This window comes from Vulpes vulpes, chromosome 13, assembly GCF_048418805.1.
Source record: "Vulpes vulpes isolate BD-2025 chromosome 13, VulVul3, whole genome shotgun sequence".
NCBI classification, from domain to species: Eukaryota; Metazoa; Chordata; class Mammalia; order Carnivora; family Canidae; genus Vulpes; species Vulpes vulpes.
In genome coordinates, this window is record NC_132792.1 from 94,095,951 (window position 1) to 94,119,415 (window position 23,465).

Sequence of the window (23,465 nt, forward strand, 5' to 3'; positions counted from 1 at the left end):
TAACAATTCTTTAATGTTTGATAGAATTCCCCTGGGAAGCCATCCGGCCCTAGACTCTTGTTTGTTGGGAGATTTTTGATTACTGCATCAATTTCCTTGCTGATTATGGGTCAGTTCAGGTTTTCTATTTCTTCCTGTTCCAGTTTTGGCAGTTTATAGGTCTCTAGGATGCATCCATTTCTTCCAGATTGCCAAATTTGTTGGCATACCATTGCTCATAATACGTTCTTATAATTGTTTGTATTTCTTTGGTGTTGGTTGTGATCTCTTTCATTCATGATTTTATTTATTTGGATCCTTTCTCTTTTCTTTTTGGTAAGTCTGGCCAGTGTTTTATTGATCTTATTCATTCTTTCAGAGAACCAGTTCCTAGTTTCGTTTATCTGTTCTACTGTTCTGTCAGTTTCTATTTCATTGAGTTCTGCTCTAATCTTTAATTCTCTTCTCTTGCTGAGTTTACGCTTTGTTTGCTGTTCTTTCCCCAGCTCCTTTAGGTGTAAGGTTAGGTTGTGTATTTGAAACCTTTCTTTTTTTCTTGAGAGAGGCTTGTATTACTGTATACTTTCCTCTTAGGACCATCTTTGCTGGATCTCAAAGGTTTTGAACAGTTCTGTTTTCATTTTCATTTGTTTCTATGAATTTAAAAAATTCTTTAATTTCCTGGTTGACCCATTCATTCTTCAGTAGGATGTTCTTTAGTTTCCATGTATTTGAGTTCTTTCTAAATTTCCTCTTGTGATTAAGTTCCAGTTTCAAAGCATTATGATATGAAAATATGCAGGAAATGATCCCAGTCTTTTGTTACTGGTTGAGACCTGACTTGTGATCTAGGATGTGATCTCTTCTGGAAAGTGTTCCATGTGCACTCGGGAAGGATGTGTATTCTGCTTTAGGATGAAATGCTCTGAATATATCTCTGAACTTCATCTGGTCCAGTGTGTCATTCAAAGCCCTTGTTTCCTTGTTGAATTTCTGTTTATATGATCTGTCCACTGCAATGAATGGGGTGTTAAAGTCTCATACTATTGTTGTATTATTATCAATGTGTTTCTTTAGTTTTGTTATTAATTGGTTTATATAATTGGCTGCTCCCATGTTAGGGACATAAATATTTACAATTGTTAGATCTTCTTGTTGGATAAACCCTTTAGCGATGTCCTTCCCTTTTTTTTTTTTTTTTTTTTTTTACACGATGTCCTTCCTTATCTCTTATTAGTCTTTGGTTTAAATATCATTTTTCTAAAAATAAACAAAAACAAAAACAAAAACAAATAAATATCATTTTTCTGATTTAACAATTGCCACCACAGTTTTTTTTTTTTTTAATGTCTATTAGCATGATAAATGGTTTTCTGCTTCCTCACTTTCAATCTGGAGATGTCTTTGGATCTAAAATAAGTCTCTTGCAGATAGCATATCGATGGGTCTTGCTTTTTAATCCAATCTTATGGCCTGTGCCTTTTGATTGAGGCGTTTATATTCAGAGTAATATATATATATATATATATATATATATATATATATAGGCGTTTATATTCAGAGTAATTATTGAAAGAGATGAAATCATTTAGGGCCATCGTATTACCTGTAAAGTCACTGCTTCTGTATATTGTCTCTGTTGCTTTTTCTGGTCTTTGTTACTTTTGAGGGCTCTCTTCGTTTAAAGGATCCCTTTCGGGATCCCTGGGTGGCGCAGCGGTTTGGCGCCTGCCTTTGGCCCAGGGCGCGATCCTGGAGATCCGGGATCGAATCCCACATCAGGCTCCCGGTGCGTGGAGCCTGCTTCTCCCTCTGCCTATGTCTCAGCCTCTCTCTCTCTCTCTCTCTCTCTCTCTCTCTCTCTGTGACTATCATAAATAAATAAATTAAAAAAAAAAAAGGATCCCTTTTAATATATCTTGCAGGGCTGGTTTAGTGATCACAATTTTTTTTAGTTTCTGTTTGTCCCAAAAGCTTTTTATCTCTCCTATTTTGAATGATATCCTAGCTGGATAAAGTATTCTTGGCTACATGTTTTTTCATTTAGCACCCCAAATATATCATGCCAGTCTTTTCTGGCCTGCCAGGTCTCTGTGGATAAGTCTTCTGCCAGTCTAATGTTTCTATCCTTGTAGGTTATGGACCTCTTGTCCTGAACTGCTTTCAGGATTTTCTCTTTATTTCTGAGATTTGCAAGTTTCACTATAGTTGTTGACCTATTTTTATTGATTTTAAAGGAGGTTCTCTGTGCCTCCTGGACTTGAATGCCTCTTTCCTTCCTCAGATTAGGGAACTTCTCCACTATAATTTGCTCCAGTATACCTTCTGCCTCCCCTTTCCTCTTCTTTTGGGATCCCAATTATTCTAAATATGTTGGTTTATGGTATCACTTATCTCTCAAATTCTGTACTGATTCTGTTTCTGTCCATCCCATTCATCCTGTGTTTGTCTCCCACCCCCCCATCCCCACCCCCACCCTAGTGCAGTTGTACTGCCCTTGATAGGGATCCAGGCTAAGTAATGTGCTCTGATTGCTCTACGTGGCTTTTGTACCCTGAAGGCTTTCCCCATCACTTTATTTTTTTTGTTTTAAAGATTTATTTATTTATTTATGATAGACATGGAGAGAGAGAGAGGGAGGCAGAGACACAGGCAGAGGGAGAAGCAGGCTCCATGCTGGGAGCCCGACGTGGGACTCGATCCCAGGACTCCAGGATTGCGCCCTGGGCCAAAGGCAGGCGCCAAACCGCTGAGCCGCTGAGCCACCCAGGGATCCCCTCCCCATCACTTTAGAAGATAAGAATGAAAATGGGGCCTTCCAGTCTCCAGCCTTGGAGCCCAGAGCTCCCAGCCCCACTCCTCATTGTGCTCTCAAGGAAAAGCAGCCAATCACTCCTGTCTGCTTGGTCTCTGGCCACACTGTTCACCCAGCCTGTGACTGAGAGTTTCTATCTCAGGCATATGACCCTGTTTTGAGTCTCCAAACCCTGCAGACTTCTGTAGGGGGTTCTCATGGAGATTCTGCTGCTTGCTGGGTCCCTGCTCAGGGAATGGTTGCCTGACTGTGCTGTGGTTCGTGGTTTATGGCATTCCCGAGCTGAGATCCGACTCCTGGGGTCTCTGATGTCAGCTGGTTTCTCCGCTCTGATGCCTGGGAAACTTCTGCACTCAGGCACCTCCAGTCTTCCTGTGACCCTGATGATCCTGAGACCACAGTGTCCCACCTAGGATTCCATCCTTTGCCACCTAAACACCTTTCAGGCCAGGACATCCCTCACTGGAGCAGACATCTAGATGTTCTAATTTTGTGCTGTTATATCACTTTCTGATGCTGGCTGCCAAGATAGACCACCGAGGTCTATATACAAGCGATATATGTCTTCCCATATATCGCCTTGGATTTACCTCCTACCTTGAAGAAAGTGGTTGATTTTCTATTTGTAGAGTTGCAGCTATTCTTTTCTTAGATCTCTGGTTGAGTTGGCAAGTGTTCAGAATAATTTGATAGATGTCTATCTGAATTCCTGGAACCTGAGGAAGCTAAGGTCTCCTATTCCTCTCCTGTCTTGGACTCCTCCACCTTCTTGGACTCCTCTAGTAATACCTAATTTTTGAGGCGAGAGTCACCTAAGAGATAATTCCTATCCACAGTGTTAGCAACCGGATGGATTAGATTGGATTGGTATCAGAGAAGCAATGAAGAAATAAAATAGGAGCAATAGGACTGAGGATTTGAGAACTGAAAGAATTGGAGATTTTGTTCAGCTAGATGGTTATCGGAGATTGATATTTCTGAGGTGCAGCATTTTGGAACTGGCATGGTTTAGAATTTAAAGCCTCTAAGTGGATTATAGAATTGGAGGATGGAGGAGGCATTAGAGGGTGTTAATCTGTTGAAGGAGAGAGAATTTATACCTGTTGATTGTTTTTGGTCTGAAATGGGAGATAGTCATTTGTTGAGAGTGAATGTGGAGTAGTCTACAAAAGATCATTGAGAAGAGTGATAAATGTTTGGAATAGCTACTGTGGGGACAAGAAGGAAGGACAGATCAGGGCTTATAGAAGCTTATTCCAGCCATATTAAGACCCTGTCTCAAGTTGAAGACTGAATTTTTAGTGACATTAGACAGGCTTGAGAGTGCCTGATTGGATTGAATTTGGGTTAGGAATTTGTTATGAGGGCCCTGGGATCATGACTCGAACCAAAGGCAGATGCTTAACTGACTTAGCCACCCAGGTGCCCCATCCCCTACAGATTCTAAATGTGCAGCCAAGGTTGAAAACTATTGATTTTTAATTCATTGCTCTATGGCCCCAAGACTGGTATAGTTTTGTTTTGAAATTTTAGGGCATAACAGTTCTAATAGGAATATGGTGTAGTAGGAATGAATTTTGGGGGCATCTTTTTTCACTTCATTAATTTTTGCAATTAGCTAAATCATATTTGAGCATGTTTTGAATTTTATTTTTCCTTTTCTTTGGTAGGCTACATGTTTATTGTGTTCTAAACTGAGTATGAGTTTATTTACTATAATGAGGCTAACATTTCTTGCCTGCATCTTACAATTTAACGCAGGATGTTTTATTGAAGGTTTTTGGATATGGCTTCTGTTTAGTAGTTAAGTGTATATATATATATATATATATATATTAATATTACATGTGATGTTTGGTGCAAGAACTAATGAATGTCTCTTCAAATTAAAAAAAGGATTCTGAAGGGGATACTCCTCTTCATGATGCAATAAGTAAGAAACGTGATGACATTCTGGCAGTTCTTCTAGAAGCTGGAGCAGATGTTACCATTACAAACAATAATGGATTTAATGCTCTACACCATGCTGCGCTAAGAGGAAATCCCAGGTAAAGATCACATCTTTTACTATTTTATATGCAGTTTAAAAATAGTTTCCTAGTACTGGTTCTCTTTCTGATACTAATGAGGAAATAATGGCTTATTTTAGTATTTTATAAATCATTTTAAAGGCTGTGAAAGTTATGTCTTCACTAAATAGATTAGTTTTATTTATTTTTTTATTAAATTAATACAAGTATTATGAGGTGACTTTGAAATATATTAAATATGGTTATAAAGTATCAAGAATACTTATATTTAAAGATTTAATTAAAATACATTCCATTTTGAAGTTTCTTTCTTTTTTTTTTTTTTAAAGACTTTATTTATTCATGAGAGACACACGGGGGGTGGGGGGTGGGCAGAGACACAGGCAGATGGAGAAGCAGGCTCCATGTAGGGAGCCTGATGTGGGACTTGACCCTGGGACTCCAGGATCATGCCCTGGGCCAAAGGCAGGGGCTAAACCCCTGAGCCACACAGGGATCCCTGAGGTTTTATGTTTCTTTTTCTTTTTCTTTTTCTTTTTTTTTTTTTTAAGATTTATTTATTTGTGAGAGAGAGAGAGAGAGAGAGAGAGAGCGCCAGAGACACAGGAGGAGGGAGAAGCAGGCTCCATGCTGGGAGCCTGACGTGGGACTCGATCCCGGGACTCCAGGATCGCGCCCTGGGCCAAAGACAGGCGCTAAACTGCTGAGCCACCCGGGGATCCCTGAGGTTTATGTTTCTTAAAGATCATTCTCACTGTGTCCTTTCATCTTATGTTATCCATTTACATGTTTTGTTTTGTTTTGTTTTTGAAGTAGGCTCTATGCCCAGTGTGGTGCCCAACTTGGGGCTTGAACTCAAGACCCTGAGATCAAGACCTGAGTTGAAGTGAAGAGTCAGGCACTTACCGACTGGCCCCCCCCCCCAGCCACCCCATTATTTTTTTTAACTTTTGGCTAAATAATTAAGTACCTAATTCCTTATTAATAATATAATTATATAATCTTCTAGTGTAGTAATTCCCCAGCCGTTAACAATAGTGTTAGTCCACTAAAAAGCAGTATCTGCTGAGTATAGTTTGAGAAAAGCTTCTGGGAAATCAAAGAACTTTAAGGATCTGCAAAGTCTCACAGAACAAGAAAACTTAGTTTTTTTTTAATCTAGAGCTTTCTGTGAATAATAAATGCTTAACTCTTGAGAAGCATTTTAGAAAATTCTGTATTAGATGTCTTCTGTTTATAGTTGAATTAACTCTGCGTATCTTGACTGAGGGAGTTAGCAGTTCACTCTGAAGTTTACTTAGTTTAATCTATCCTGAATTCTTTTTTTAAAAGTGAGCTATAATTGACATATGATATTGTTAGTTTCAATTGCATAATATAATGATTTGTTACATGAATATGTTATGAAATGATTACTTAACATCCTTCACCACATATGATTACAAATAATTTTTCTTGTGATAAGAACTTATAAGATTTACTCAATCAACTTTGAAATATACAATACAATATTAACTATATTACATCCCCATACATTCTTGTCCTCTGGTTCCATATTGCATTCTTATATCGTGTATTGTAGTTTTTGCTATTTTTTAGCTTCTTAGGATCACCACTAGAGGGTGAGCACAGAGAACAAAAGGATTTTCCTGCTATTGCTTGTTGATTCCCCTAAAAACGGGTACATAATGTGGGAGGAAATAAATGACCATATTTTAGATTGTGTCTTGATTTGTTTTCCAAATTATAAATATTTGAACACTTCATATTTTTTGGCATTGTGAAGGTGACAAAATAGTATTATATGTTTCCTGCCTCTCAGATAGACGATGATGATAGCACTTACCCAGGCAAGGCCTCTACTAAATGGTTTGCATGCATTATCTCCTTTAATCCTTTCAACAGCTTTTTGAGGCAGGTGTTAATATCCTCTTTTTATAGAAAAGAATATGAAGCTTATAAAGAGATGAATTTATGTATTCAGGATCACCTAGCTGACTTATGAAGCAGCTAGAAGTTGAGCAAGAATCTAACTTTTTTTTTTTTTTTAAGATTTTATTTATTTAGGGGCACCTGGGTGGCTCAGTGGTTGAGCATCTGCCTTTGGCTCAGGTTGTGGTCCCGGGATCGAGTCCCACATTGGGCTTCCCGCAGGGAGCCTACTTTACTTCTCTCTTTGCCTGTGTCTCTGCCTCTCTCTCTGTGTCTTTCATGAATAAATAAATAAAATCTTTTTTTTTTTTCATGAGAGAAGCAGGCTCCCTGTGCAGATCCCGTGACTCCAGAATCACGCCCTGGGCCAGAGGGAGGCGCTCAACCGCTGAGCCACACAGGCGTCCCAAGAATCTGACTTATTAATAGCTCTTAGGGGGCACCTGGGTGGCTTAGTTGGTTAAGTGTCTGACTCTTGATCTCTGTTCACGTCTTGATCTCAGGGTCGTGAGTTCAACTCTGTGTGGAACTGCACACTGGGCATGGAGCCTACTTAAAAAAGAAAAAAAGAATAATAGCTCTTAACTTTCTTGTATTATTTTTTCTGAACTATGGTCTGTATTATGGTTTCAAGACAAACACATGGACAATGAATGATTTAATTAAGAATGTACATCCATCATTCCCCTTGCTGCCTCTTTATTTAGGATTATCTTTGACTACTCTCTCACTAATTCTTAACTTCTAGTTAGTTATCAAATTCCATTTATTCTAGCCTTTTTCCAGTCTATTCTATGCTTCCTATTCCCGTTGTTGCTAATCTAATTACTCACCACTTTTACTAAAACTTTTATAGTATCTTTCTAATTGTTCTTTCTAATTTTAGTCTTATATCTGATTTAACTTTCATACAGTTACCAACTTACATTCTAAAGGCATAGGTATAATGGCTCCTCTCCCCTGTTCCCAAATCTTTAGTTGCTTCCTGTTGTACATAGAATAAAATTTGTACACCTTGAACTTGGCTTTCATACTTATGTGGTGTGTCTTAAGCCTGTCTTTCTAACTTTATCTCCCATTAATTAAATTCCCTCTTCTTACTTTGCTCTTTAGCTATATACTGTTCCCCTTTTCTAAAATATTTTGTCTGTTTTCTTCTTTTATTTAAGCATTTTCTTTTGTCAGGATGCTCTTAATCCTCTTTCCTTCTTGATTTTGACTGTCTTTTTTTCAGAGCTCCTAGATCTCATCAATGGAATCATTTTCTATTTGCCCTATACTTCTTTTTTCTTATTTTGCTGCACTTTCTATCTGTGGTATCTGTGGTATTTCTATGTTTCTTTCTGTTAAAATTGTGGGCACTCCTATTCATCTGTATCTCCCACAATGCTTTGTGATACGGATTTGTTAAATGTTAGTCTTAATTTGACAGTCAAGACAGTGCTAGATATAAGATGTTATATGACTAGTTACAGATTCTGTGGAGAAACTGTTAGGCGTTCAAACAGCAATTATTTCAAATTAGAATAGTCAAAAGAGATTTTATTTGGACGCCTGGGTGGCTCAGACGGTTAAGTGTCTGCCTTCAGCTTGGGTCATGATCTCAGGGTCCTGGGATCAAGCCCCATGTCAGGCTCCCTGCTCAGTAGGGAGTCTGCTTCTTTCTCTCCCCTCTGCCCCTCCTTCTGCTCGTGCCCTCTCCCCAACCTCAAATAAGTAAATGAAATCTTTTTTTAAAAGAGAGAGATTTTATTGAGGGGAATTTAGCTTATATTAAATCATAAAGTTTAAGATAAACTGAAAATTGAAGAGTTTAGGAAATGAGTAACTTTTAAATATTTTGAATTATTTCACTTTACTGGGAATAGGGGTAGTATATTTAATGCTAATAAAATTATACAAAGAGGAGACAGGATACTAGTTACATTTCTTCAATTCTTGCATATATCTTGAGAATTCCTCTGAAAATTTATAATGGTGATTCTTTCAATTAAATAATTGGTGTCAGGTAGCATTAAAAAAAGGGAAAAAAGCCATTTTTATTCTGCAGCAAAGTGGTGGTTTAGTTAAAGCTACATAACTTTTTTATTTCTATTTCCTTAAGACATTTTATGCAGTTGTAATGTTAGATTACCAGGTAAAGAATGTGATTTTAATTGGACACTAAAAAGTACCAGAAGATGATACAACTTCTATATCAATTGAAATTGCAAATTGAGATAGTTTTGAGTTCTTTTTTTCATATCAGATATTTTTTTTCTCAAAATATGCTTTTCTTTCTTTGTACTGATCAGTGTTGTCAAAAAACAGAAAGAATCATTTTTGGTCTACTCAGAATTTTTTTAGAAAGTCTTGGCCTTAACACTTATTTGAGAATACCAGATATAGTTCATTTATTATTTCTGGAACCTAATAAAACTAGCATTTTTGAAAAAATATTAGATATGATTAATATGTGTCAACATTTCCCCCTTTATAAGCACTTTTTAATTCATGTAACTTTTTAAAAAACTCATATAACTTAATCTGTTAACTTGGATTGTAACATTTTAATTTGTTCTTTGTAATCTTTGTTTTAAACTACAGTTATGGGATCTCTGGGTGGCGCAGCGGTTTGGCGCCTGCCTTTGGCCCAGGGCACGATCCTGGAGACCCAGGATCGAATCCCACGTCAGGCTCCCGGTGCATGGAGCCTGCTTCTCCCTCTGCCTATGTCTCTGCCTCTCTCTCTCTCTCTCTCTCTGTATGACTATCATAAATAAAAAATAAAAAAATAAATAAACTACAGTTATACTTCCTTAGTATACTTGGTTTAATTGTTGAACTTCATGTATAGTCCATTTTAATTGCAATTCATGGTACTTCAGTTAGTGTAATTTTTAGCTAATTTTGAGGTTTTTCTTTTATTAGAATACACATATATTATTTCTACAGAAAATCATTTACATCATTGTGAATGTAACTTAATATCAGCACATTTACTTACAATTATTTCAATTTATTATGGTTTGCAATATGGAAAAGTTTCCAAAATTTATTTTATTTTATTTTTTATATATATATATTTTTAATTTATTTATGATAGTCACACACACACAGAGAGAGAGAGAGAGAGAGAGAGAGAGAGGCAGAGACATAGGCAGAGGGAGAAGCAGGACCCATGCACCGGGAGCCTGACGTGGGATTCGATCCCGGGTCTCCAGGATCGCGCCCTGGGCCAAAGGCAGGCACTAAACCGCTGCGCCACCCAGGGATCCCCCCCAAATTTATATGTACATGTGTATATATGTGGAACTCAAGTAGCATTCTATTTCTTAGCTTTGCCATTAGTAAGCAGTAATAATTTTTCAGCAGTAAGTTAACACAGTAGAGTTATTTATTGGTTGTACTTTTTAAAAGAAAATATAATTTCCCTGGTTTTCAAAAATATGTCTAGATGTTCAGTATTTTTGAAGAATATACTTTGAAATCTAGATTTCAAAATCTCAAATCAATGCAGATTCTGGATTTCAAAGCTGATCTTAATGTTTCCTCATGGTATAACAGTAAATGAAATACAGACATTAAGAAAGATTTATAAAGCCATTTCTTTTCTTTCAGAATTGTGGGAGACAATGTAAGCTTTTCATTCTGAGACACTGAGTATGTTAGTATCATGGTTTATAAAATTTGGAGCATTTAGAATAGCAGTTATAATATATCTTAATATAGTTTTTTTTTTTATTTCAGAAATCTTAACCAAGGACCATGCTTTTTCTTATTTTTAGTATTTAGAGATACTTTCCCTAGACTTTAGTTATATTGCCTTAAAAAAAAAAAAGATTTAATTTATTCATGAGAGACACAGAGAGATAGAGAGTGAGAGAGGCAAAGACACAGGCAGAGGGAGAAGCAGGCTCCGTGCAGGGAACCCAATGTGGGACCTGATCCTGAGACCCCAGGATCACACCCTGGGCCGAAGGCAGGTGCCAAACCGCTGAGCCACCCAGGGATCCCCCTGTATTACCTTTTTTTGTAATATGTGAAATTTCACCTTTTTTTGTAACAGGTGAAATTTCAGTTTTAAATGAAGAGCAGGAGGCATTTCTGTTGTTGAAAATGAAAATTAATTTCTTTGGATTAGCATTAATTGGCACATTACTTAGATACTTTCTGTGAGGATGTTGCATTTTTGACTGTCCTTAAGTTTTTAGATCTCCTTTAGAGCCATGAAAATAAATTAGTGGTATTCTCTGCAGAACTGGCCAAAAACCAGCCAAGTATTTTGGAGATACTGATATCAGATAGATATTTTGGAGGTATTGTTAACAGTATTATAATGTAACCTCATATAGTGTTATTCACAAATTTTTCTTTAATATAAATTTTCTTTAATATAAATATAAACTTTTCATTAAAGTAAAACATATTAATATAAGTTTTTCTTTAATATAAATTTTATTTTTACGAAAAGTAAAAGTAACAGGAAAATATGAGTGAACCACATGATGTGATATACTTGTGTTTTTAGGTTAGTGCTAAGATAACTTCACAGGCATTTTTTATGTGCTTATTCCCACAAAAGGACATACTAAATCTCACTGAATATGAGAACAACTCATAATTTTCCATTTAGAATGTATGATACCTTTAACTTTTTAAATTCTGAAATAAGGCCTGGTAAATGAGACTATGTTGAATATATGAAGATTTGATAATCCAGGCCATATCTTTGTGTTTAGTGTCTTTCTTTTCTTATAAACTCTGAACATGCTGAGTGCTGTGTATAAAAAGTAGCTGAGTGTATTAAATGATACTATACTTATAGTGTGTCCAGTTTCTCTTATATGTGCCATGCATCCACTCTTCAAACATGATGTGCTTTATAATACATAAATATATTTAATGTGACTAATTGAAATGTGATTAATATGAGCATGAAGGCTTAATAACTTGAATGAAGTGATAGGATTTATTTCTATATATACTTTCCTTTGCCTACGTCCTTTTAAGGGGTGATCTTCACTTTGAAGTAGAGGAGTGCTCTCTTGAAGATTATTTGAACATTATATTTTTAAACTACTACTTGGTGGCAGTAACTCCCCATTAATTACTGAAATGCTTGTTTCCATGTGTTAAAGAATATTATATCACCTGTAGTTGTATTGCAGGCAGTAAGAAAAATAGAAGAATGTTGGATACCTTGTCATTTTTTTTCTCTCCACTGAGAGAGGAGGCTTATGTGCATATATATATATTTGCAAAGGACAAAGAAGACAGTGAGGAGAGTCACAGGATGTTATTATTAGAAGAGGTCTTCATCTTACAAATAAGGAAACAAGTATGGAGAGGTGGAATACCTACATCGTAAAAAGCAGTGATACTTAGCGTTTCCTTTCTTTTCTGAAGGGTAAAAATTTTTGTTTTGGGGTTGGAAGAACTAGAAACTGTTTCAGTCTCTCCATAAGATATTCTATAGAATCATTCATTTCCTTTTTCACCTTATCTATCAATATTCAGGTAAATAGCAATAAAATTAAATGCTAATCCTGGGATCATGACCCAACATTTCTAGAGTATTATATTTAATGTTCTATTTTTCTTTAATTTAAATCTGTACATGTCCATGTGAACTGAACCACACTGTGGTGTTCCCTTTATGGTTTCACGTGGGTTTTGGGCGACGTTCCCAAATATTTTCTTCCTTTAAGGAAATGTGTTTTTTTTTTTTTTTTTTTTTTTTATGCAGCATAGGCTACATTTCATTACCATTTCTTTTTTGAAGAATAAAAAAATGTAATACCGAGACTGTAAATAAGTAAAAATATTTTATTTGCAATCCTTAAGTCATCTACACATTTTTCATAAAACCTTTTATAAACATTGTTAACCACTTTGGTTCTCCCAAGGAGAATTAACAGTAACAAATTATTTGATTTAAACCACAGCCTGAATAATTTAAATAAGCTGAAATTAGTCAACATGTGATGAAATTCATAAATGGAAACGTTGGCTGTCCTGTAGTAATCAATGCATAGCTACAGCTGGTTGAAGGGGACCAAATCCATTGAAGAGGCGATTTGGTTCCATTTTACCAGCTCTAGCAAAGCATTGCAGTGCTGCTTGTTTGGGATACAAAAGAATTGAAATGCTCTTTATTTGTACAGTTATGGTTATGGACTTTCTACAAATATTAGAGACAGTACTCTTTAGTCATTACATATAAACTTTTCTATTTTGAGACACTTTTCTTACTATTTCCCACTTGAACAGAGTAGAAGTCTGTGCACGTTAACATTTTGTTGTCGCATTAAGGAATTATCAATGTATACCTTTGCATAATTCTTAAATGTAGATAATAATCTGTTTTAAAACCAACAGCATTTAAAGGAACAAACAGACTTTAATGTATTTCAATGTACTATTTTGTATTTATCGTTAGGTGGTGAACCAAGCAAGTATGCTAATAGGTTAGGGAAGAGTACTGGTAGTGCTACCTTTCTTCCTACTGCTCCTTTATTTAGTATTATATTTGAGGACTGATAGCAAGTTGCTGACAGGGAGGGGGTGGATGAATATGAGTGGCCTTAAGAAAGTACCTCTGCCCTTTGGTTTATAAATAGATCACATGTGTATTTGGTGTATTGCTTGGACTTCTGTTGAAAGGAACTACCACACATACCAGCTTTTTTCTTTGTTTTTGCTAATGTAGTGTTACTAATCATAGGTTAGTATATTAACCTTTTTTTAAGGTCTATTTCCCTGACTGAATTCTCCATCATTTTGGGTACAGATTGCCCAGTTCCTTCCATTATCAGCTTAATAATGCATGGACTTGTGGTGCATAGCTATAATCAGTGAATTTGAGTATTAAAATCTACATGAGTAATATTTTAAAAGTAAGTACAGCAAATTTTTGTTATAATGTGGTTTTAGTGTTGTGTTTCAGTATCAGGGAAGGGATATCTTTTGAAATATAAAGATATTTTGCAAAAATGAAAGTTTGAGATATTATAGTTTGCCTATAAAGTAAGAACTTTGAAAAATAAACAGTTATTGTTTTGAAGTAAATGAGGAGAAGCTCAACAGTAATTTAGGCAATATTCAGACAGTTCTCATATTAAGTATATTCTGCATCTGTTGGTTGGTTAAGTATGCTGCTGGTGAAATTAATGTAACTACAATTCTTTCCATTTATTCTAATAGAAATGAAACAGGTGTTAAATTGCCTGGACTTAAGTGCTGAAGATAGCAGTAAAACTGGCTTCTATTTTTACTAGTTATATGGGAGCTGTTTAGCAGATCCAGTTGCTCAAGTGTGCTTTTGGATGACAGTTCAGTTTCATATACTGGCCATATCGGGGCAAGGAGAGGCCATGGAAAAAAAATAGTACAGCATTTGATAATGTCAGCATCTGTTATCCCTGTCAGAGAGACAGTTGAAATGTTTGAGTTACACCAGTGTCAGCAGATGCCCAGAGTTTACTATGTACTCAGTTAAAAATGAACAGCTGATCTAAGTGATGGATGTGACATTTTAGAATGATTGAAAATACTCAGATATGTTCATTTAACTTGTAGGCACTAGAATCAGTATATAATTTTGCCTCTTAAAATGAATAACAGATGTTGTCATTTCATTTTCTGAGGATTATGTACTCTTAACATTATAGCAGTGAGATTCTTTGTCACCAGGATGTTTTAAAGTAATTATTAAACATTTTTATTGTGCCTATAAAATAATGAATATAATTGTTCTACAATTTTACAATGTTCTATAATTTTATAATGTTATAAAACATGAGTATAGTAATGCCTTTTGAGTTGTTTTGTAGAGGAACCTGTACTTTTGAGATACATATTTTCAGTGATAACCATAGTTAACCTTATGGACATTCTCTTCAACTTGGGACACATAAAAATTTTCAAATATCATTATGCTCTTTATACATGTCTGAATATTACAGTTGAAATAATACTTGTAATAAGGAATGATTGGAGTATATGAATATTAGTATTTCCTTTTTTCTAAATCTGTCATAGTAGCTTGAAACAGGTACTGCTTGTAAAGTATTGCCAGCAGCTTTATTATTTATGAGTTTTATTAAGTATATATTATACAAAATAAATTTTGTGTAAGATACAAAAAAAGTATTTTGGTATCTCCAACACACTACAAGTAGTGGGTGGGCCTATCATGTTTGTCAAAATTGAATTGCTGTTGCCCAGTACCAGTGAAAGATGATTATTCTGTCTGTGTAAATTGATTTCTTAACTGTAGCATTTTCATTTTATGTACTGCTTTGGAGAAAGCAAATTCAAGGATAATATAATAAACTAATTTCTTTTAAATATTTGGCAATCTGTTAGCAATGTGCCCAGTTAACCTACAACTGAGGCCCAGAATTTTGTCATTTTTCATGCATAAATCTTTGTTTTAAGTATTAACAGCATTTAAAACAAAGACTGGGCTAAGGACCTAATTAACTTGAGGACAACACCACTTTTTATTTTTGAAGAGTAGAATGTTACTTAAAAGATGGTCTTTTCGAATTACATCTATGATAGCTTTCAAAACAGAAAGCCTAAAACAACAAACAAAACTTGCTTCAGAAATTCTTCTGTTAGCAGACTATAAATTTATTAAACTATGAAGAACAATTGTTAAAATGTAATGATATCAGTTTTTGTTATATTTTAATCTTAACAAATCAGTTGATCCTACTAATATGATATATTTCAATTAAGATCCAATTGTAGAGACAGAAAATAGGTCATGTGTATCCCTTCCTCTTTTATTCTGGTAATACTAGCTTCTTCTCTGTATTCAAATTGTAGTCATGTAAGTACTTAATTTAAAAATGTAAAACAATAGTATATTTTAAACTTAAAAGATTTAAAAAGAGTTTCATGATAATTTTGATAATTTTTAATCTCCTTAGTTAAACTTTTTTCTCTTCACAAAGTAGAAATCTTTGCAGCATTTAGTTTCCATCTAAAAGTAGTAGGTACATTTTTGTGGTGTATCGCCAAAGGTCATTTCTTAGATATTAGGTTAATTTACCGTATGACAGTCATTCACATAGAAAAAAGCAAAGGCTTATTTTAGCTGCAGTGTAGTTCCCTCCTGGCAGTTTATTGCCTACCAAAAATACATACTTCTTTACATTCCATAGCATTGTATGTTCATATGGGTACATAAAGAAGTATGTACTCTGAGTAGGTTTTACTAAGTTGTTAGCTGTAGAAACATGAAATATTTTATTTTTCCCATTTGTTAGTAAAACATACAGCTTACTGATACAGAACAGTGGTAGATCATTTGCAGAGACTATCAAAGACTAAACTATAACAGATTTACCTGAAGCATGGCATTAGTGCCATTTGTGGCTCCTTGTTCTTGGTGGACATAGACACTTCTAAACACTAACCAGTTATCTGTTGAACTTTGTCCTGGTCTGGTTGTTTTTGCCAGAGATTCATAAAATCAGTGGAGTTTTTACAGAATATATTTCAGAAACTTGTAAGATCAGCCTAGTGTCCTTCATGTCTTCAGAGCGAATTTCTTCTTATTTTGTAGTTTGCTTCTTGATCCTACAAGTAGATAGTAATGAATTCAGTGCATATTCTTTTTACAGACTATATATCTTACCAAAACTTAACCAATTAACCAATTAGTACTTCTTCTGATATTGTGTCTAAAGTTCAAAGAAAAAAAAAAGTAAAGTTGAAAGAACAAGGAGAAAAACTAGATCTTTTTAGAGTGTGAGTGAACTGAATTTTTAAAGATGATGAATTATTTTTTTTAAAGGTCACAGATAAGGAATTCATGATTATTTTGAAAACTTCTTTGTCCTTCCTTTGTCTTAATTAGTTACTTAACTGAACTTTGCATTTTGGTGCTTTTGTTTGGGTTGAATACACATTCGAATAGTTGGATAAATATGTAATTTGGGGGAGCTGGGTTCTTTTGATTATTATTATTTTTTAATATAAAGGATAACTACCAAGATAGTCAACTTTTCTAAAGTCTCACTGAAAAGAACTGAAAGGTGTTAGCCTATGAGCACGGGGGTTTGAGCTTGATCCTTTAGCTTGATAAGACATTATAGTTGGTGAGTTGCCTTTAACATTTGTGGTATTAAGAGGTTAATTTAAAAGAACACCGTAAGAAATGTTCATATTTAGGAAAGGAGAAAACACAACGGCAAGGAAAGTAGAATTTCTGCAGCCTGTAATAAAAAGTTAGTGCAGTTCATAGAGAGCAAATCAGAACGTAGCAGTAGAAGGCCCAGCACTACAGCAGTTTCAGCAATGCAGCATTAGGGTAACTTACCATGCACATTCTGATTTATTTTGTGGCCAACTTAAAGTTAGCTTTAAAAATTATTTTGTAATCTGCCAAGTCTCTTGGTTGACTAAACCTTGAAATAGACAGTTAATAGTTTTTAAAAGGTAGCATACTTTGGGAGCAGAGTGTGATTTACTAAGGATGCAAAATCATCATTTAATCTGAAACAAGAAAGACTAACTCCTTAATGATGTCATTGACAATAATGGATTTATGCATTTTTGAGATCAAGAATTATCTGCCAAGATACTTGAATAACATTCCTTTTTACGCTATATAAGCTGTTTACTTGAACTATGAAATTAGGTAATGCCCAGATAGACTTTAACAATAAAAGCATTTATCACATCAGTAATTGGTAAGCATGCAGAAAGTCATAAGCATCCTTAAAAGTGCAGGCCTTGTGGTGCTCTATTACCTGTAAGCTTAGTGCCATGCAGCATTTGCAGGAGGAAGAAAGATAATGACCTAGATAGTCACATCAGCAGCAGCCATCTCCTCTTGATTGTTCCTTCACTCTATTCGCTGATTCAGCACTTCTTTCCATGAGCCGAGGGAAGCAAGGGGACCGTATCAGTGAATACAGAACCTCACCTTTTAAGATACATTTGAAAAACAAATGAACAAACAAAAACAAATAAGCCATCTTTTTCCTCTCCCTTCCCTTCACCTTAAAAAAATAAAATTGAATGAAATTTGGCTATTTGATTTGGAAGATCCTATTACCAGTTTTGCACAGATACGAGTACCTTGTATCTGCTGTACAGAAAGTTAAACCACCAAGGAGGGTTGGTATAATGGCCAAGAAAATGAACCTCACTTATTTTTCAGATGAAATGCTTCAGAAGAGGGGAGAAAGTTGTAGAGGAAGTTAATTTTATAATCCAAAAAAGACAGACAAAAACCAAAACACACCTCACTCCCCCCAAGTAACTGTAAACATTCACCCTATTTTTCTTTGCCCACCAGAATACATTGGGTTCTTCTGACTTCTCAGGAAATATTCTGTATCTTTCTTGCTGTGAAGTTGTTTTTTTGATTTTTTTGGTTTTTGGTTTTTAGTTTCCAGGATTAATTGGTAGATCTGTATTGAAGCCACCTTGTCATATCCAAAGGTCAAGTCTGCAAGCAAGGTCAGGACTTCCACATGGTCACTACAGAGGTTAACTTATATTCTTCTCTCAGTGGCCACAGGCTAAACTGTTACAGCTTTATAGGCAGCTAAGCATTTGAAACATGCACTCCCAGGCAAACAGGCTCTCTTGTGCCTCTCTCTTCCCTGACCATATTTAGTCAACCATAGCAAAAAATAGTCTCTCAGCTGTCGATTGTCGATCCAAAAGCTGAGGAAGCCTCTATCTTGCTTTCTGCCTATTGATTGTTCATCCTGCGGTCCACAACACTGCTTTGCCATTTGTTCTGCCTTTTTTTTTTTTTTTTTAAAGCACTGCCAAATAAAGCGGTCTCTCATGTTTCCACTTGCATTTCCCAGATTTTCACTGAGCTTGCGCTGAGACTAGGAAAGCCTGATGCAGCTGTCACTATACTTAGAAGCACTGCAGAGAAAAAAAGAAGAGGAAAAATATTACCCTGGCTAGTTGCAAGACAGTCTTTAGACAGACCTGGAACAAGTAAAATCCTTCTGTTGCCAAAATATATTTCATAACCTAATTTTTGTTGGTAAATATATTATGAATGATGGTATTTTACATAACTAAAGGCCTGAAGAGATTTTGCAGGGTTATCTTTAGAGCTAGTTGTTGCTAAACATGCTTTTTAAATTTAAGAAATAATATTTGAATGGAAAGTATGTAGAAATGGTAAATAGAACCTGTGTATTAAAGATGGAAAGAAATCATTAAGGAAGAAAAGAGTAGTATGTAAATGAAATCTTGGAAAAATGCTACTTAAAACTTTTAATTCAGTGTCAGTTTCAGTTAATTTTTTGTAGTGCTTAGATGAGAAACAGGGTCTAGAATGCTTTTAAGTAATCATGTACTTTTATATTGAAACTGTATTTACATACAGAGCTATTAAAATGCACTTTTATTAATTCTGTTTCATTTTTAAATGTGAAGTATTTTTTTCCTTCCTTTGACATTGCCATTCCTTTTAAATTTTCTGAAATAACATTTAGGCATGATCCTTTCTACTTTACCAGAGACTGAAATTAGTCATTAATCTAATCTGTAATGTTGCCACATAATAGTATATGCTTCAAAGGAAAAATACTTTTGCTCTAAATTTTTATAGCATATTCACAATAAATTGTAATGTTGAAATTTGCTTTTTTTTTTTTAACTAAGGAGAAAAGAATATTATTAACATCAAATCTAACGTACTTATGGAGATACCGTTTTAGGATTTTACAAACCTAAAAATGCCCAAGAACAAACAAACAGGTTTCTTTCCTAAACCAAACCTATACCTTGTTCTTACTTGTTCTTAATTCAAATACAGTATTCTGGTAAGTACTGATTCAGTTAAAAATTAAGAAAAACTGTTACCAGTTTTTTAAGCTCATTCTCCTACGAGGGAAGTTTGTCCTTGACATTCTTTTTGTCTTTAGCATTTAATACCATAGCAGGTGAATTATTTTGGATGGCTATTTTAAAGCAGTGCTTCTGTAGACATTTGGCAGTTTTGAAAAGACAGCTTTCCTAGATATTGGAATACTTTTACACATATTGTGAGATGATACATGTCTCAGATTAAGATAGGTTAATTTTCAGGTTTCTAAATCACCTCATTATTTCCTAAAACCATTTTGTAGCAGTGAAAGGTTGTTGTTTTGTTTTTGAAGCAAACACATGAAGTGCTGAGCACTCTTCGAAGCCCTTTTCAATTTTCATAGTAACTTCTTTGAGATAAGATCTATGATTCTTCTCATGTTTTATAGATGAAGAAACTGAGGCATCACAGTTAAGTAACCTACTCACGTCACCAGCCATTTAGTTTGCTAATGCCAGAATTTGAACCCAAATAGTTTGGCTCCAGACTGTAAGCTCTTTACCACAACAGTATGCTGCTGCTCTTGTTTTTAATAATGAAACAAACCAGTTAGTGAATTACCTACCATTCTTGGAGGCTTGAGAGTATACCAAAAATGTAATAGGCTGCTAATGCCTCCATTATATTCAGAAAAATGATTGTTTCTTCTTTCGTTCCAGTTAACAGAACTTTGAGCTCCTTTTACTAGGCATACAAAGGGGATATAAAGGTAATTAAAATGGGACCCTGGCCTATAACATAGAAGGAGAAATAGGTCATTTAAGAGATAATTTTGGTTGTCTTTAGTATCAGAATACTTGAGTATTCAGCTATACAACTCTTCTGCAGCTTAAATTGTTGTATATCTCTTTTTCATTTTGAGCTAAATTCTGCTACATTACTAAATTTCCACTTAATGAAATTAAGCTAAATTAATGAGGTTTTTTTTTTTAAGATTTTATTTATTTATTCATAGAGACAGAGAGAGAGAGAGGCGCAGAGACACAGGCAGAGGGAGAAGCAGGTTCCATTCAGGGAGCCTGACATGGGATTTGATCCAGCTCGATCCAGGGTCTCCAGGATCACGCCCCGGGCTGCAGGCGGCACTAAACCGCTGCGCCACCTGGGCTGCCCATTAATGAGCTTTTTAATTGTGGTACTGTCAAAAAAAGTCGAGGGGGGAGCACTTAAAGTTTAAAAACATCTATTCACTAGTTAAAAATAGGTGAAAGAAAATAAAAAACAGCCATATTCATTTATTAAAGTGATTACCATGGATAGATTTTGAGTATACATCCTCTCAGGCTTCTTGTCTGCATCCATTCTGATAGGGGTGGGTATCGAACAAAAATATGTGTAGAATATCACATACTGGTTTGCATTTAGTATGCCCTAAAGAACTTCTGCTTGGGATTGATCAACTTTTAGTAGATTCCTTTATGAATTCTGGCTTTATTATTTAAGGGATTGTTTCATTAATTTATTTAGCAAGCATTTATTGAACACTTAATATGTGCTATTCAGCGATTCTAATGTGTAGAATTACATTAAGTAATTCTAATAGTAAGGCCTCCACACTTCAGCTACTTGGATTCATTTGGAAAACATTGCCTGTCTCTGAAGAAAGATTGTAAAAGATGGCAAGCCCTAAAAATGGACCCAGTGCCATTTGACTGCTACATACCAATGTAGACAGCTGCTTGTCCCCTCTACTTCTTAGAACTCATTTGTTCATCATTCAGCAAACGTTTGAGTATTACCATGTGCCAGGGATTATGCTAGGCACCACTATTAGTTGTTCCGGAACTTAATGCTTCTTTGGCACTGTTCACAAATGCCTGCTTAACTGGTAGTAAGATCTTACCTTTAAACCATCCATGTCCTTAACCTCTTGGAAAACAACTAGATTGAGAAATAAAGAAGAGTGTATGGACATTAGGAAAAATACCTCCAAATCTCATACACTGTGCTCCACAGGTGAGAGTTTTGACTTAATCAAATTATTGATGTGTCGTACTGGTCACACCCTGATCTCAGCAACTCTGTGGACTTGAGTGCTTGTAGCATAAGTCTCCTCTTCAGGAACTACAGCACTGCAGGGGATAGCTGACAGTGGCTTTCCTGGTTGGATTATGGGCTCCTCAGACTGTCCACCCCACAGAAGTAGGACTAATTAACAGAATGGATTGGTTCTGAAGTGAAAACATGATCTCTGAAAATCTGAATTTTGCATTTTAGTATAAGGATTTGATTTACTTTATAGAATGTAATCTAGAAGGGACTGGGATCATTTTTGTTACTTGTAACAGTAGCTTGGAATTACCATCTTTCTTTTGCCCTGACAGTTCATTTACACATTTTGTACTGAGAGGAAAAGGCAAGAAGACATAAGGTAGTGAGATAGTAGAGAGAGTAGGTTTTCAAAAATACGTCTCTGTTTCTGTTTAAATGCCTTACTAATCTTCTGAGCCATGGCTCTTCTTTCTGAGAGACTTCAGCTTTCTCTCACTTGTTCACTTAGGAAATACAAGCCCAGAAGGACAAGTTATAATGGCTTGGACATCCACATGTCAGTGGATAGCTTATGCTCAGAGAAGGAAACTGCTCCTCTTTCCCTTTCTTTTCTCTGAGTTATTGGCAGCATAATATGAGAAGGTACTTCTGAAACAGGAATGCAAGATAGTGGGAAACATGGTTTCACAAGAACCATCTTCTCAAGGATATTCAGTAATATGACTAAAAAAAAAAAAAAAACTTCGTGAAAGTAGCATGAACCACACTTTATAATGTAAAACTTACGTCATATTTGTATAGTTTGGCTATAAGAACTAAAGAAGCAAGTTAAAATATGTTAATATAGTAAGCCTAAATATTATTCTAGTGTTTTGACTTAAATTTTAAAAATCTGATACATATATACATAGCTAAGTCAAATACTACTACAAAGCTTATAATGAAAGAATGTGTTCTGCTTTATCCCTCTTCATCCCTTTGCTTCCCCCAACACCCTCCCTATTCAGTAACTTCCATCTTATCCTGCAGTTTTCCTAATTTATCAATTGTAGATAATATCTACTGATGTCATGTCATGAGAAATGAAGATTTAAAACTATTGACATTGTCTCTTACACCATTTCTCTCAACATAATCCTATCAGTTTTTGTTTAAATCAGTAAGTGTTTACATTACTATCTTATGAATTCACTTTATTTTTAATAAAAGTTTTTTTCCGCGTGATTTATTGCTTATATCTTCTAAACTCTCCAAAAGAATCATAAAAGCCTTATAAATTCATTTCTTACATGGTCATTTCTTACATACATATGTGTAGAGTTCTAGATAATGTTTTGGCACCATGATTATGCCAAATCCAAACATCCAGTAGTACAATGTGGTACCAGTTTTTTTCCCTGTTAAGAATCTGAGTCAAAGTTACATAGTATCTAGTATCTCTCTCTCGTTTTTTAAAGATTTTATTTTTAAGTAATCACCCAATGTGGGGCTCCAACTTACAATCCTGAGATTAAGAGTCACATACTCTACCACTGAGCCAGCTAGGCACCCCAATATCTAGTATCTTATTTTAGTCTACCTAAGGAGGAAGATCAGAATACTCACAATTACTGTAAACGAACTAAAATAGGAAACCTGAACTTTCTGTGAGATCCACAAATGGGATTTAGGGGTTTGTAGACTCTTTCAAAATTGTAGGCAGAGCTATAGATACGTGCATTTCTCTGGGACATATAGATACGTCCATACTTTTCCATAGATTTTGAAATAATTTTGTCACCCCAAAGCAGTGATGATGACTTTAGTAACAACCACTAAAAGCTGTGTTTAAGTTGTGATTCTCTGTATACTTTGGGTTACAAACCTATTTTAAAAT

At 35.2% G+C, this 23,465-nt stretch overlaps 1 protein-coding gene and 1 long non-coding RNA gene across 3 annotated transcripts in view; one reads left to right on the top strand and one right to left on the bottom strand.

Moving 5' to 3' along the window:
• The window catches only part of MIB1 (MIB E3 ubiquitin protein ligase 1), a 137,471-nt gene that overhangs the window by 81,235 nt on the left and 32,771 nt on the right, over positions 1–23,465 (top strand). The window contains exon 12 of the mRNA XM_026006537.2: positions 4,691–4,842. Within this exon, the coding sequence (XP_025862322.1) occupies positions 4,691–4,842 (152 nt within the window). The remainder of the gene's footprint in view (positions 1–4,690; positions 4,843–23,465) is intronic.
• Positions 12,551–18,462, bottom strand: LOC140595222 (uncharacterized). Of its 2 annotated transcripts, none has more exons than XR_011996747.1 (3): positions 18,053–18,462; positions 17,505–17,680; positions 12,551–16,329 (listed from the first exon to the last, which is right to left on the bottom strand). It is a non-coding gene; the product is annotated as an uncharacterized lncRNA (long non-coding RNA). The 2 variants fall into 2 exon arrangements; XR_011996746.1 differs by having other exon boundaries at positions 18,034–18,367.